General features: G+C 52.2%; 2 protein-coding genes across 2 annotated transcripts; both read left to right on the top strand.

Moving 5' to 3' along the window:
* Positions 1-5,580: 5,580 nt before the first annotated feature.
* BBA_07578 (basic proline-rich protein) lies at positions 5,581-8,319 on the top strand (the record flags this gene model as incomplete). Its single annotated transcript, XM_008602675.1, has 1 exon — positions 5,581-8,319. The coding sequence occupies one exon, from the start codon at positions 5,581-5,583 to the stop codon at positions 8,317-8,319; it is 2,739 nt and encodes a 912-aa protein (XP_008600897.1).
* Positions 8,320-10,949: 2,630 nt separating this feature from the next.
* On the top strand, positions 10,950-12,530 carry BBA_07577 (group II pyridoxal-5-phosphate decarboxylase; the record flags this gene model as incomplete). Its single annotated transcript, XM_008602674.1, has 1 exon — positions 10,950-12,530. The coding sequence occupies one exon, from the start codon at positions 10,950-10,952 to the stop codon at positions 12,528-12,530; it is 1,581 nt and encodes a 526-aa protein (XP_008600896.1).
* Between the last annotated feature and the right edge of the window lie 1,186 nt (positions 12,531-13,716).

Raw genomic sequence — 13,716 nt, 5'->3', positions numbered from 1 at the left:
GAGTGTTTGGGCATTGCGCTTGGGCCGCGCTTGGGCCGTCCCGCCGTCTGTCGGTCGTCGTGTGTGCTGTATCGGCATGCGCCATGATGTCCAGTCCTCCATACGAGGAAGCAGAGACCAAACACGGGCCAGAGCAAAATGGGATGAAAATTTCTTCGGCTTTCTCTTTTGCAGTCTATGAAAAACCGTACTGATGATTTTTCTCCTTTCTCAGTCTTGGAAGTTGTAATATGCCGCCGGGTTGATTGCAGCCTGCAGCTTTCCCCATCGAATCAGTAAGAATTGTCAGATCCGAGTTTATCCATTACACAGTCAAAAGAGTGAAAAATGTGAGGATGCTGCATCTGAGCTGCGTTTCAGTGTTTCAGTAATTTTCTTGATTTTTTCTCTATCGTATGCGTCAGTGAAACAAGCCCACCTTGTGCCGGGATCTGTTAAAAAGAAAGAAGAAAGATGAGGCCAAACTTGGGTCCTGTTTGAGAGGGTGTCCGAGCAGCCTCCGTTTGGCCTCGGCTTGCTTAACAGACAGAAAAGGAAACGTGCGTGCGCGCGCGGGTGCCATTTCTCGCTGTAAGCAAGACTTTGGTTATTATTTTGCCGCAGCGCTCATGTAACGCTGCGGCTCTAGATGGCCACGGGATGATTTGACGCACATTGCCGCATAAGCTGAAAACTACGGCTCCTAGTACTTCTCCTCTCTTCGTAATGTAGTCTCTTCTCATCGTACTTAAATTTCTCGTTTCTTATTGCGTAGCGCTTGCATGCAAGAAATCGCGACCGTCGTCGAGCTGGTGCGTGGCTTCACACAGCACTCGACAATATACTTCTGTAAATACTTATAATCTGGCCACCGAATGCAGGGCGCATTGCAAAGTTCAGGGTAGCAGACAATTCTTGTACGCTTCTAACGCAGCTGCCACGGGAGGAGGCGCTCTTAGTTTTTGCCTGAAATCGTCTGAAACCGCCTGAAAGCGCGTTCGGGGTGACGGTATAGGGTGGGTGGTGCGCTCAGTATAACGAAGTTTATCCACGGCTGAACTGACATGGCTTGAAAAGTCTTCATCATCTGTATCCTCTTTGATTGGCTGGAATCCTAAGCAGTTAATTTAACGTTGTGAAGATCTGTGTTGGACTATTCACACCGTTCCTGTCTGGTTAGTAACACTGGTTTGAACTTTTGAACATGTAGCACTGCAGAGCACCATTCATCTAAGCCACACACGCACAAGGCAATGCAGGTAGCATTAACTTCAAAACGAGCGATGAGCTGAGCAAACAATCTCCACATGGAGCTCAATTGTTTTATGCTCCGGTTATGGCCTGCCTTTGGCTCGTCCGTTGTCAATGTGCATCGAATCTCGCTTACTGCCACGAACATTTCGCGGAGTACATAGATGGTTTCCTTGATCCGACGATGGATGCAGTACGAAGTATTTGATTGCCAGTCTGCAAGGAAAAGCAGAGTTTTGCTAGTCTGACAGGTGTTGGCAAAACCCGGACGAAGTGGAACATAGACTTTGCCAATTTGATTTGAACAATGAAACGCTGCTGGTGCTGGCACTGCTGAGAGAGTGCAGCACTGCAGATATGTTCAGACGGGGCCGTGCGCTAGGTGAGAGCGCAGCTTCTGCATTGGAAAGCAATGATCAGACAGACTATTGGACACAATTTCTGGTAGTACCGACAAGATGGTAAGCTGATTCGATTCTTGCGGCGTGCTAACCCAACACACCGGGACTGGGGCGCGGCATGCTGGGTAGTTGAGTGAGGCCGCATGGGTGGCGAGGCTGATGAGTGACATGCGTAATATCACATGATGGATTTACATGGCGTTTCACGCATAAACGAGTTTTCTTGGTCGCCAATGCAGCCCCGCGTGGCAATGAAGAGACAGCTTGCCGAGGCGAGCATTCCAGAGCGCGGCGCGGAAATCTGAAACACGGAGCGAGGGGTTCATTCTTTCCGCCATCTAGCGAGGATGATTCTTGAGAGAATTGCCGCAAAATATCGAAATAGATTGATGTCTCAGTGTTTAGCCCATTTTTGCTTTTTTGTTCGCTCGGAACGGTGAACCTGATGAGCATGGGGGCGGGCAATAAGGAGCTACACAGACACGACAGGTCAAAGAAGGCTTGCGTGTCTGAAGTGGGAATAGTCTTGCTGGCGACGACAGGCAGGGATCCTGGTGATCGTCAATGCGAAAGGTCTGGACTCTGTGGGTGCAGGCGCGGGGCCATGGCGGCGACGTGACCCGAATGCCGGCTTGATTGGAGCAGCCAAGGGGATCGCAAACCTGAAGCGTGGTAGTCGCCTGAAGCCAAGGCAACAAGGGCAAGCTGCAACTTCTGACCCCTATCGATGGACGGAATGAGGGTCAATTCGAGGTTGGCTCATGCCAGGGTCCAGGGTGGAATGAGAAGTCTGCACGGAGGACGGATATACGTGCGTGGATTCTGTGCGGAAGAATCCATACGGCAGGTGTTGGGGTGGACAGCAGCTGGAACAAAATAAGAGAGCAAAAGCTTTTCTGGCGGCGCAGAAAATAAGGCGCGGATGCTGCTAGAAAGCATGAAGAACCGGCGCAGGCACCAGGACACACTGACTACTGACCGCAGACCGCAGACCACAGACCACTGACCACTGACCGGCACTCCGTAGGTAGTTTTAGTTAGCTGTGGATGAGCGGGACCACGGTGCAAAGGGACTTTTCGAATGGCGCGGTGCAAGCCATACTGGATACAGGATGACGCGAGAGCTTTTTTTAGGCGGCGAGAATGCAATTGCCAAACGGGCTGGTAACTTAGAGTGGAGGGGCTGAGGCGAGGAGAGACAGTGGCTTTGCGACATTCCAAGATTGTGGGAGAACCGCGTGGAGCCTGATGGAAAGGAAAGCGCGGCAATCGAATTGTGTGCTAGATGGAGAAAAAAATGTTCGTGCTGAAGCGGCCGAGTCGTAAATGGTGATGAAGAAAACTACGGAATAATTTGGGTGGTTTGTTTGAATGCATATGTATCCGTACAATACAGCTGGCGGGGGTAGCAAACGGCAGTTGCCAGCTGGCACGGGGCAGGGCGTACAGCCAACCGGTGTGGCGGAGGCAATATTGAAACAAACAGAAAGTGACTATTATTGACATCATCAGTCAATAAGAAACTATAATAAGCAGCTGGTCAATACAGGCATTCAAGAAACAACAGTTTGTTCTGATAATAACCGGGGAGAAACCATTTGCTCGATTTCAGGTAAGCCTGGCCGTAACGTCGTCAACTCGGACGGAGGAGTGCTGGACCGCTGGCAGCAGTGGTGCTTTCTCTCTGGCAGCGACCCTGGATGGGTGCATTAGCGGTGCGTTAGCTGCCGCACCAGAGGGCAGGGCCAAGGTGTGGCTTTTGCTAGACCAATGAGGATGCGATGCCATGCCAACTGCCCCTGACGTGGCCCAGGTAGAGTGTACATGGCACACATACGCAAAAGGTGCAAGTACACGATGGCCTGGCGTCGGGTACAAGTACAATATACATGTGCTCGTGCTCATGCCGTGTGGTAGCCCCGCTGCGGGCATAAAAATCTCTATGGCATGAATCTAAGCGAGTATTGCTCCGGTGCGGGTAATTCCTGAATCAATGTATATGGCGTTTGCGAAATCCAGATTATTATACATCAGCGATGCTTCGTATAGAAACGAGAAAAAAAAGATGACAGCACATTCATATGAATGTGTCTTTGTTCTTCCTTGGTGGAACCAAACTTGGGCGTGTGCCTGAGCTAGCGTGGCGCAATTTCCCGTCAGGGGGCGCCGCAGGTCCACTGAACGCCCTGCTGGCCGGGCCCCATATGTACTTGGAAGTCGGTGGTGGAATGGTGGCTGGGCGATGTACCTTGGCAGGCGCTGACTGCAGATGGGTTAGCCAGGGTCGACTGGCGAAAGCCTTCTGCCGTTGCACTGATAGTGGGAATTACGCGTGAAGGCAGCAATAAACACGATACTTTACTCTGGAAAGATGAGATGCAACTACAGTGCGCAATGGTGACATTGCTGTTGCAACTTGCACTAGAATTGATTGTATCCTGGCACTGCCTAAATGCCGTGATTTTTCTTCTTCTTTTTTTCTTTCTCCCAGTGGCGGCCACGTCCTATCATTCCAAGCACTGACTGGTGCAGTGGTGCTTGGCCCCCCCGGTCGCCTTGACGGCCCCAGAAATGGCGTCCCCGGACCCCTTGGCAGGTGCTTTCGACGAGCTGCAGCACTGATTTGCTAGTGGTTGTAGGTGGTAATTTCCTTTAGGTACTTGAGGATACCTCGGGTTATGGTGGAGTAGCCATGTATATCCGAGTAAATGGCTTCGCTGGTCGCTACCTTATCATAACGGTAGTTCAAAGCCAAATTCAACGCCTAGCCCACCATCCGCCCCGACCGTCTTCCTATGGACGTGCCATCGTGCTACAGCCTACCAGTAGGTGTGGCTTCTGTCTACCTAGCTACTTTACGGGACGGGTACGGAGCACTCTGTAAGGAGTAATAAACATTGTTCCTCTTTTTATTTTGGCTCCCCTGACGCCCTGCAACCTTGGTATATTGTGTTGCCGACTTGCCCTATCGTACCTGTCCCCTCCACCTTGCCCTCCTTGCCTGATGCCTGCCTACAGTACTTGCTTACCTACCTAGGTACCTGATCTGTGCTCCCTCCACTGTTGGCAGCGTTTTCCTTACCTGGAATGCACCCTCCGCTGTTGGCAGCATCTCATTCGTCGGCTCCATTCTCTCGCCTCTCTTTTCTTGTGCCACTCCCCTCCTCCTTTCTCTCCCTTCTTCACCTTTCCTCCCCCCACCTCTCATCGCCAACCACGACAATCGTTACAAGAGAGTAGATTCGGGTTTTCTCGTCGCCAGTTCTTCGACTTGCGCGGCTACCCGATTCTTTTCCTCTTACCTGCCTCGCCGCCTCAATTCAAGTCTGGCCCATGTCTGCGTAATCCTTCCCAGACTTGCAGATAACGACGCCTCACCCGACTGATGCTTCTCGTCGCCTAATAACTCTTCCTCGACGACTAGACACGCGCGCGTGCCGTTACACTCTTTACCGACTTGTTTTTTTTGCGGCTTGCTTTGCGATTTGGATTCTTTTGGTCGACGATTTATTCGTTCCGTCACTCCTTTGATCTAACCTGCACATATCGCTTTGCTCGATTATATGTGAGTCGCCCGCGCTATCCCCGACAAATCTCGCGTTTCCTTGAGTTCGACTGCCACCAATGGTCCAAAGACGACAACAGCGGCAGCCATGAATCTCTGGGCCGTCGCATTTCTTCGTCTCTATATCGCTGCTGGTAGCGCGACGCATACCCCATTGCTTCTTTGACTATGGTGTGGCTGGAAACAACGCAGTCAACAGTATACTAACTTTCTCAGACTTGCGCTCTTTGACAATCGTCACGTACATTCGCTACTAGAATATCCTGACCGTAAGCTGCTCTGGCTACAATTCCTGTTTCTGAACCGATTAACTAAACCGCCAAGATATCCATCGTTACCCTCTTTTCGCGACAATTTTGAACCGACGACTCGACCGCCTTCAAGATGCCCTCCAGAACTGCTCTCTTCTTCGCCGCCACTTTGGCTCTGGCTACTTCTGCCGTTGCTGAAGCTGACCGCCCCCGCATCTTCTATCCTCAGCGTGCCAAAAAGGATATCTACGCACAGGTCGATTTCGATGATGATGCCGACACCGACGACAATGTAGAAATGAAGCGCGACTTTGTCAGCTCCGTCATGAACGGTATCGGCCTCAACAATGGCAATGGCAATGGCAATGGCGACGGCAACACCAACACCAATGGCGACTTTGGCGACATTTCCAACCTCTTCAACCCCAACCAGAAGAGTCAGGACACTCCCACCACCACCGTCATTGTTGACCAGACCGTCGTTGTGCCCCCCGGTGGCACAGGTGCTCCGAACCCCAACCCCAACCCGCAGCCCCAGCCGACCACCTCGTCCACCCGCACTGTTCGTCCTCGGCCCTCGACCACTCGCTCCGGCATTCTCGTGGGCCCTAGTGGCGTCATCTTTCCCTCCTCGTCCTCTGCGTCGACTGTAAGCACCAGCCTCCCGCCAACCAAGCCCGAGTCTTCTAGCACTCCCGGACCTTCCAGCATTCCCGAGTCTGCCTCAAGCCCGAAGTTGTCTACAACTTCACAGTCAACTATTCCACAGTCGCCAAACGGCCCCAAACCCACCACCCCCGAGACTACCACGCGCGAGACCACCACTCCTGAGACGACCATTCCCGAGACAAACATCTCCAAGTCCTCTACTACTACCGAGCCTTCCAGCACTCTCAAGGAGACTCCCAGTGAGACGTCGCAGCAGACGGCCGCTACCACCACTGGCGGTGGCATCCTGGACCCTGTCACGTCCGTCATTGGTGGCATCCTCCCTCCGGCTTCGTCTACCAACACTACTACTCTTGAGCCCGAGATCAGCTCTCCTCTGGGCTCCTCTACTGCCACCACAGAGTTACCTGTCAGTTCTTCGTCGCCTGTTACCTTGCCGTCGTCTGATGCCCCGTCATCTGCTCCTACGCCGTCGTCTGCTTCGTCCTCATTGCCTACTATCCCCGATGGTACGGCTCCCGTCACCACTGCGTCGCCCGAGACTTCCACCGAGGTTGTCAACAGCACCACCCCCGAGACAAGCATCAAGACGACGGAATTGCCCACCAGCTCCGGCATCATCCCGATCCTGACCTCGGTCGTCAGCTCGGTCCTGCCTGGTCCCGCGGAATCTACCAATTCTACCTCGACCGAGACTAAAACCGAGACGAGCCAGACCGGGACGAGCCCTGTTCCTATCATTTCGACGACTGAGACCACCAGTGCTACGACTCGGACCACCGGTGTTGTGACTCCAACCTCTGGCAGCCCTACCGACACTACGATCTTGCCAACTACGATCTTGCCGACTACAATCTTGCCGACTCTGACCTCGCCTACTGTTCCTGGCGGCAACGCGACCACCACTGGCGGCGAGACGACGAGCGTCCTGAGCCCCACGCTCACTCCTACGCTCACCCCCACGCTGACTCCTACCGACTCTGTCCACAGCACTGAGACTGCGACCACGACTACTCTCACCTCGGCCACGCCGCCTACCTCAACCGATATTGGTGTCATCACCTCGTCCGTGTCTAGCAACTCTACTGAGCCTGCCACCACCACGTCGCTCAAGTCGACCAGCACCGCTACCGAGACCAACCCTGTCGAGACCACCTCTGTCCAGACTACCCCTGTCGAGACCACTGTCATTTCCACTCCCGTCGAGACGACTATTCTCTCGACCTCGACTGTCACCCCTCCTCGCGTCACGAGCATCGCAATCGTCACCACCGGCCCTGGTACTAATAACTGGTTGCCAACCACGATCGTTATCGAGTCGAGCAGCTTCAGCTTCACCCCCCCGACCACTACTCAGTCTGCTACTACCACTGCGCCGCTGCCCACCGACCTACCCGACGTCATTATATGCCCGAATGGCAATAATCCTGCTCCCAAGGGTAGCAAACTGATCCAGATCGGCTTCAAGTACCCGCTCAACTACAACTTCGTGGCCAGTAATCGTAACGCTTCTGGTATTATCTGCGGGACGCTTCTTCCGGCTTGCGCTAATGCCAGCGACCTTTATGACTTGAGCAGGGGCCAAGTTACGTCGCTTGTTCCTTACGACACTCGCGCAACTGCGGGCTTTATTACCACGATCGCCAAGATGTACTTTCCCGAGACTTTGGTTCCTTTGCTCAATGCCAGCATCTGGGTTCCCAACTCGAAGCTCTACACCATGCCCGATGAGCTGATGAGAAATTTGACTGCTCAAATTGAACCCAAAATTGGCCTTCTTGGCAACAATGACGATGATGCTGCCAAGGGCGGCAACACTGGCTCCAACAACAACAACGATGCCCTTGGTGGATCCGGCAACGATCAGTCGAGCCAGTCTGGCAAGCAGCGCGCTACCTTGGTGGGTATTTTCATGGGGGCCGTAGGTGGTAGTGCCATGGTCGGCGCCGCCATGTTCATTGTTGCCCGCCGCTACAAGCGCAAGCGTCAGGGCCACCGTCGCTCCAGCTCTATTACCTCGGCTGGTCGGTCGGATCAGATGCAGTATGCCGGCAACGGCAGTCCTGCTCTGATGGGCGGTGCTCTCCTCAGCCCCAACAATCGCGGCACGTACGGCGGCCAGAGCCAAAACAGCATGGGCTCTGCTCGCACCGCCAACATTTCCGCCCCCGTTGCGACGGAGAATTCTCTGGGGTGGAACTAAGGCGTTGATGAGGCTGGCGTGCACAAAACCACCACTACGCGCTAAGGGGCAATCCCGTACAAAGACCCCCGTTCCCCTGGCGCACCAACATCTCCACGACGTTCATTTTTACTTTACTTTGAGACTTCGATACCCCTGGAGAGAGCCGTGCATGCCGCCGTCTCGGCTCTCTCCTTGGTGAGGATTTATATCCGAGCCTCTGCACATGGCTATTATGTCTGGCAATGTTGAAAGCGATTTTGATATTTTGACGTCATTCATTGATCAGTGGCTTTAATATTTTGGATATATTTTCTTTTTCACCCTTTTTATTTCTTTTCAGTGGCAGGCACTTGCAGCTGGACTGGAAATGAAATTAATATTTTTACAGCTTTCTAGCCAGACACTTGATGTCAGGACAGAAGGCGTGACATCTTGTTGATATTTACCTTTTTTTTTTTTATACTACTGCAAAGTAATTTTGAATGTCGATTTGGCGAGATGGAGAAGGAGAAATATTCGATTCTAGAGCTTCTTTTCTTACCGCTCAAGTATGTCGAATAACAGGTAGAAGGCAATAGAATTTCGATGGTATACTGGGCCCACTATGCGTGAATTGCGATGGCCAAAAGGTAGCGCGATGTGTGAAGGTAGTAAAATGAAGAAACCGTACCGTAAATAGGTAGCCGCTAACTACCAATTATAGCACACGGGGACAAAACAAGTTGCCGACGGTGGAACGGCAACGTCTAGAATGAATGGAAGTGTTGTAATTGCTTTCTGAACTCCTTGGATGAGGAGTAAGATTTTGGGAGGATCGTCTTACATGAGATTGTGCGAGGGAGTTGGACAAGATTTTGACAACAATCTGCTGAACTTTTTTCTTTGTTCCACATCTTTACATTTGATCCTCATGTCGATGAAGACCTCAATCCTCGTGATGTAAGAGCGATGTTTGCTCCATTTACCTCTCTGAAAAAAAAGTAAACCACCGGGTGTTGACGTTGCAGCACCTGGAACTGCATTGGTAGTTAATGAATAGTGCGTAAGCGACGCTGAGGTGATGGGATGGTTGCTCTTCTCCACCTGCTTAAGGTAGGTCTCGGTGCCGCACTGCCGGGGACCAGAGGATTTTTATTTTTATTTTATTTTTATTTTTTCTTGGAGTTCTTTTCGAGAGCGGTGCAAAGTTGCATGCAGCGGTTTCTGCTCTGTTAAACAAAAAACGAGAGAAGTAAAACGATTAAAAGGAAGGGATGGTGGAGGAGGGGCTTTGTTCTCGTAGGCGAGAAAGTATTGGTCAGTGGATGCAGGGCCGTTGGGGGGGGGGTCCGGGTGCATCGGTCTTATTAATCATGAAAGAATGAAAGCCTCGAGAGGAGGCCAGAATGAAAAGCCAACTACAGGATTGGATTTGTCAATGTCACGCCGCTGGTGGCCGTATAGTTGGGGGGCCCGGAGTCGGTATATATGCTTCCTTCTGCATGCAGTCTGACACAAGTTCTGGCGATCGGCCAAGTGTGCTTGCCCTAGCAGGCAGCGAATTGAGGCATATTATACTCGGTAATTAGCTGCAGTTATCGACAGATGGGCCACATTAACAGGCGCGGGAGTGGAGAGAGGCTTGTTTGCCTCTTTGTCTCTTGGCCGCCATGGTTGGTTGGGTTTTGGCTAGCAACGTGAGCATGCCCTTTTCGAGATGAATTGAGCCGAGAAATCAGTAAATTGGTGATTCAACGACTTTGTCGCTGTTAATTATCAGACATCAAATTCCGTACTGGAAATACGCCAAATCGTGCGGGATTGAGTGGCCCATTCCCGTAGGGGTTGGCGTGTGTGGAAAGAAAAGGCGACGTGATGGGTGTTGAGCATGGCGACTCTCCCAACAGCCTCAAACGAGGTCTTGGAAAGCATGCGACAGCATGTGATTGGCTACCATCTTTTCTGACTGTCAGCATTAAAAATAGGGAAAACAAAAACCACCTCAGACATGCACATGCGGCCTGGAGAGCCGATAAGTCGTCTGTCTGTAAGACGAGAGAGAGAGCAAAAACGGCCAATGATAACGCTCACAGGTTCCTCCACAACACAAGCCAGAATGGGAAAGCGTTACGTTGACGCAGACAAGCAGATAGGGGCCAACGTTGACTAGTGACTGGGAAACTCGTAAGATCTCACCTTGTCGCTTTTTTTTGTTTCGCTGGACCGAACTATGCCCACAAGTAGATAGCGCCAGTTGCTGGTGCTAGTTGGGACGACGGCCGGCAGTGAAGCCAGACAGATTGGGAACAAAGAGTAAAAAAAGACTCATCATTGGCTAGTCTGTTGTTTTGTACGGAATTGAACGGCTAGGCGTTGACCAAGTTCCATTATCGATTTCCGGAAGCCCTGGGGCCACGAGTTTGGGAGCTTATGGTGCTTTCAAATAGTCGATGGTCTGCTCTCACTTCTCTCGTCAGACTCTGATCTCACCAGTTTCGACCACCACCACCACCAAGACTGCAGAGTTTTTCTTCCTTCTACGACGCGGCGGTCTCATAAGACGACTACTTTAATTCACTGAAAATTTTCTAATAAAGTATAAAGCTTTGGATACAAATCTGTTACGACTCAATTCCTGATTATCCCGCATACTTGCACACAAACACACAATGCCTGCCTCGGACCACGGCAGCGAGACCGACAGTCTCCCCTACGCGGCCCCCAACGGTCACATGCCTAACAAAACAACGCAGGGCCGTGCCGAAGAGCTCGACGACCTGATCGCCGCGGTGCGGGACCTCATTGTGCCCTACGTAAAGTCCGCCGATGACAACGCCTCCAAGAAGCACACGGGCCGGCTGCCGCGCGATGCCGCCGGCCACCCTTACAACGTGCTCCTCGAGGCGCCGCTCCCGCCGCGGGCGCTCGTCGAGCGCATGGGCTTTGCGCTGCCACAAGGAGAAGGCAAAGGCAAGACCGGGCTCATCGACACCATCCAGGACCTGCTCCGGTACAGCGTCAACACCTGGGACCAGGGCTGGATGGACAAGCTGACGGCGAGCACGAACCCGGTCGGCGTCATCTCGGAAATGGTGCTGGGGATCTTGAATACCAATGTGCACGTGTACCACGTGAGCCCCGCGCTGACGGTGGTGGAAAAGGAAACGGGCCGGGCGCTGGCGGCGTATTTCGGCTTCAGGGGACCCCGCGCGGGAGGCGTGACGTGCCAGGGCGGCAGCTCGTCGAACCTGACGTCGCTGGTGATTGCGCGCAACGCGCTGTACCCGGACACGCGCGAGAATGGCAGCGAGGGCTACCGGTTCGTCATCTTTACGAGCGAGGCCAGCCACTACTCGATTGAAAAGGCGGCGGTGGCGTGCGGCATGGGCGCGGCGAGCTGCGTCGGCGTGCCGACGGATCAGGACGGCCGCATGTGCGTGACGGCGCTGCGGCGGCTGGTGCGGGAAGCGAAAGCACGGGGTGGCACGCCGCTGTATGTAAATGCGACGGCCGGGACGACGGTCATGGGCGTGTATGACCCGATTCGCGCCGTCAAGCAGGTGTGCCAAGAGTACGGCATGTGGCTGCATGTGGACGGCGCCTGGGGCGGCTCCGTGGCCTTTTCGCGCACGCACCGGCACAAGCTCGACGGCACGGAGCTGGCTGACTCGCTGACGATTAACCCGCAAAAGATGCTCAACGTGCCCATGACGTGCTCGTTTTTGCTGACAAACGACCTCGGCCGCTTTCACGAGGCCAATAGCCTCCGCGCGGGATACCTCTTTCACGATCCCGAGGGCGGCGGTGAGGAGGTCTGGGATCTGGCCGACATGACGATGCAGTGCGGTCGCCGCGCCGATAGCCTCAAGCTGGCGCTTGCGTGGATGTATTACGGCGCGGCGGGCTTTGAACGAGGCGTCGACCATGCGTTTGCCATGGCGGCGCACCTGGCGGACCTGGTGGACAAGTCGCCCGATTTTGTGCTCGTGTCGGCGAACCCGACGCCGTGCCTGCAGATTTGTTTTTATTATGCGCCGGGTGGGAAAATGGCAGAGGATGCGAGGGAGAATACACGGCGCACGAGGAGCATGGCGGAAGAAATGGTCAAGAGGGGCTTCATGTTTGACTATGCGCCGGGGCCGAGGGGTCACTTCTTTAGGGTGGTGGCGAATTGCCAGACGCAGGTCGGGACAATGGATGGCATCTTTAGGGGTTTGGTCGAGGTGGGAAGGGAAGTTGTGCCGCAGTGAGGGAAGAGGGTTGGTCTTGGGGTTTGAAACATGGTTTGATGACATGGGCATTTTGTGTTTTTTTTTTTTTTTTTTTGAGGATATTATTTACATGGTTGCAGCTTTGGCAGTTACTTGTTCATAAAGATGTTTCTAGAGTTGGTTGCTGTATATTGTCATTCTGTATAGAGGAATTAAATGTGTATATAATATATGCAAAAGTCTAACGTGATGTAACAAGACACTACAACAAAGATTAGTCAATTTATTTTGTATTCTTGTCAATATTCTTGTCGTCATTACCATTAGGAGGGCTTGATAATCAGATTAAATGAGACGATTTATGACTTGATAAGAGTAAAAGTATTGCTATTATGGTTGAGGTTGTGTAGTATACACAGGCTGACCGGTTCACAACAAGTTGGCCCTGGCTACTTTGCAAGATTAAGACTACCAACCAGCTCGAAACTTGATACCATCAAGGCTGCGTGCCAAACAAATTAATATTCTCAAATGACTCCAGATGAGCTATATGCTTAGACAAGTTATCAGTCTTTTGAAAAAAGGTTATGCCCGTAACAAGCAAAAAGGCTTCCTCGAACCAACCCCCTCGTGCCCCTCCCCCCCCGCCCCATTTGAAATCATCTGCATACACACAGCAAGATCGGACGGGGGGCCAGTCCTCATGAGTCCATTTTATATAGCAGTTATAGTGGCGCTGAGTTCTTGGCAACATTAATGATCATTGTGTTTATCGAAAAAAAAAAAAAAANAAAAAAAAAAAAAGTTCGATATAAATCAATATAAATATAAGCGAATATAAATATGTAAAAATTAAAACCCTTTTCAGAACAAGTCCGCGTGCTTTAAAAAACAAAATGACAAGCTCGCGCCCAAAACACACAGCCACTTGACGCCTACATGCCCAGCTGCCAGGGCGAGCCTGAAGCGGCGGCTTTGGGGTGGTACTAACCGCCCCCGACACCAACGCCAAGCCCCTTTGGTTCAAAACCGTGCACCTCTCCCTTTTTTGCCCTTTACTAGTCGACTAGCTACACTGGAAGAAAGGAAAAATTAAAAAAAAAAAAAATGCGAGGAATAAGAATGTCAGCACTAACGCACTTAAACGCCAAGGGAAACGGTAATTGGTTCCTGCGAACGAGGAGAAGGGGGGTCCACACCGTATTCATCGTTTTGGCATCCTAGC

The sequence above is a fragment of the Beauveria bassiana genome, assembly GCF_000280675.1.
Source record: "Beauveria bassiana ARSEF 2860 unplaced genomic scaffold BBA_S00026, whole genome shotgun sequence".
NCBI lineage: Eukaryota > Fungi > Ascomycota > Sordariomycetes > Hypocreales > Cordycipitaceae > Beauveria > Beauveria bassiana.
The sequence above is the reverse complement of the archived record's forward strand: the minus strand, read 5'-3'. Positions and strand labels throughout refer to the sequence as shown.